Here is a 2,500-nt window from a genome sequence, read left to right as displayed (position 1 = left end):
TACGTAAATACGTTAGTACATACGTATACATAGATATATGCGAATGCCTATGTATACGTATTTTTCCCAATCCTAAAATTGTTCAACCGAATGGAAAGGCTATTGGGAGATTTACTAACTTCCGACAGGAGAAGTCGCCCGCTACTTGCACCAGCTAGCCTTAGATTCCCGGTAGCCCTTGCGACACGTGTGTTTGTTGTTGTTTACTCCTATGATTCTGCTGTAAATCCAGATGATGTAAATGGTCCAGGAACGGAAACCAACCTCCTGATGATCGTCAGATATGGGTTGATTCATGTTTACTGCACAAAGGGAGCTGTGCATGGTTTGTTTATATAACAGCAGAGATGTGTGAAGTCATAGAGCGTCAATTTTTGCTCGAAAAACATCCTTCCGGATCATTCATATCTGTAGCGAGGCACGGTATCGAGGCATTCGTACTCTAGTTTATATTTATTTATCTAATCTATATTCGAATCACGTTGCACGTCACCCGTATGGAGAACCGAAAACGACATGGTAGTGTTATAGTGAATGTACGAACTGATTATACAATTCAATGAGCATGAATTGTCCTTGCTGCAATGCTGCATTTTATCCTTGTTGCAATGAAGCGCCTAGGCTAACGAGAAATAGCGCTTATTGGTATCCATAAAGCTAATTGGTATCTTGGATGGATTCTTGGATTTTAATGCTCTGTTGACGTTATCCAGAGTAGTTGAATGCATGGTGCAATTGGGATGCAGTTAATGAAAAGGAGTGTTGGATTTATATAAATTTCTACTACAATTCAACGTCAATATTGACAATCGCTCTTAGTAAAATGGGAAAACTCGTTAGAACACATGCATCGATCCTGAATCCTAGAAAATGGAGCTGAAGCGGTGCTTAAATGTGGCAAATGATGTAAACATAGTTATGGGAGATTTTGAGTAGAATGTAGAATATAAAGCAGCACTAACTATGCATGCAAAAAACTATGATTTCTCACAAAACCCAAATGCCCAAGCATACGGCCCATTAAAGCAGTATACATCCGAAAGTCTCGGTGACAAGCACTCTATTAATTACAAAATGACCGTAAGGTTGTTAATTTTTGTACAATTTAACCCGGTTTACGCAATTTCATTTTATTTGATTATCAAACATCAATTTTGATGCCTTTAAATGAAGTGCGTGCTTTTGTACGGTTGTCAAACCATTTATAACTTTTATATTGCGTGGAATAATCAAATAAATAGCTCATCAAATAAAAAAACCAGTTAAATATCTTCGTTTGATATGTTCATCGCTGTTTGCTTTAGCGATGGCTACTGTGTTGTTTCACACCGGGTGAATAATGGTAATAGAGGTGTTACTTTTATGGATCCCATAAACGACGATGATTTCTAACGTTCATAATTCTATTAGGCACAAAACACCTGTTAGAGTAGTTCCAACACCCCTTGGTAATTGATTGTGTTGTATAAGGTAGCTATCGCTGGATTGTGCCCGCCTGGATTTTTTTTGTACCTTTGCTATGGATTCCAACGTTGTTAGGACTACCTAACTTGCTGAATACCCATCTCAGTAAGTTAGGTAGTCCTAACAACGTTGATTTGCTTTTGTTTAACTACCGTAAATAAGAAAACTTCTACCTTGCTTACTTCCCTTCATTTAGGTTAAAAGTAGTTAAGAAAATATAAAGACGCAGCCATGGCATCAATCGGAAAAAATGCACTATTGGTGTATCCATGGTAACTCTGTGCTATATCATCCTAGATGTAGATATTGACTTTTGCGAGATAATGTGTTTTTCCAGGACCAATATTCAAGTTTTTGGGAACATGTTAAAGAAAACAAATGATGTCATCCTGTCGGTTTCGCATAAAGGGCGGGGACTAAATAACTGTTCAAACAATATTAACATTCTGAAAATACTCGATGGCATATGTTGAAGAATGTGTAGATTAAGTTTTCGGAATTTCAAAAACTGTTTTGATGAAACTCCACTCGAAAGATTTCCAATGTACTGAGTCATGTATTATATATGACAAAATGAGTCATTTATTATATGTGAGCAATGACAAAAAATCACACAGCACAGGAAAAATGTGAACAAATGTTACATAAAATTTAATACCCTTTATGTGATATATCGTCGCACATTTGGTAATTAAATTTGAAGGTTTTAAAAATATTTTTTGTGTTTATTCATACAGGGTCTGGTCTGTCGGTCGGTGTAAGCGGCGTTGGCTCTTGCACACCTTCTAATCCACTTGAATGGACGGGCAACGTAACTGTACGAAAGAAGCGAAAACCGTATTCAAAATTTCAGACGCTTGAGCTGGAGAAGGAGTTTTTGTTCAATGCGTACGTCTCAAAACAGAAACGATGGGAACTGGCACGGAATCTGAACCTCACCGAAAGGCAGGTAGGTCGTGAAAAGAGTGTAATAGCTCCATTGATGGTTTTCGTGGTAGTTAATTTGCTTTCTCTTGCTTTGGTCGTTTGGTTATGG

General features: G+C 37.6%; 1 protein-coding gene across 2 annotated transcripts in view; it reads left to right on the top strand.

The window, feature by feature from the left end:
• The window catches only part of LOC125952910 (homeobox protein abdominal-B-like), a 20,116-nt gene that overhangs the window by 13,827 nt on the left and 3,789 nt on the right, over window positions 1-2,500 (top strand). For both annotated transcript variants that reach the window (XM_049682673.1, XM_049682672.1), the window contains one exon: window positions 2,202-2,413. In XM_049682673.1, coding sequence (XP_049538630.1) covers window positions 2,202-2,413 — 212 coding nt within the window. The remainder of the gene's footprint in view (window positions 1-2,201; window positions 2,414-2,500) is intronic.

This window comes from Anopheles darlingi, chromosome 2, assembly GCF_943734745.1.
Source record: "Anopheles darlingi chromosome 2, idAnoDarlMG_H_01, whole genome shotgun sequence".
Classification (NCBI taxonomy): domain Eukaryota; kingdom Metazoa; phylum Arthropoda; class Insecta; order Diptera; family Culicidae; genus Anopheles; species Anopheles darlingi.
The sequence above is the reverse complement of the archived record's forward strand: the minus strand, read 5'-3'. Positions and strand labels throughout refer to the sequence as shown.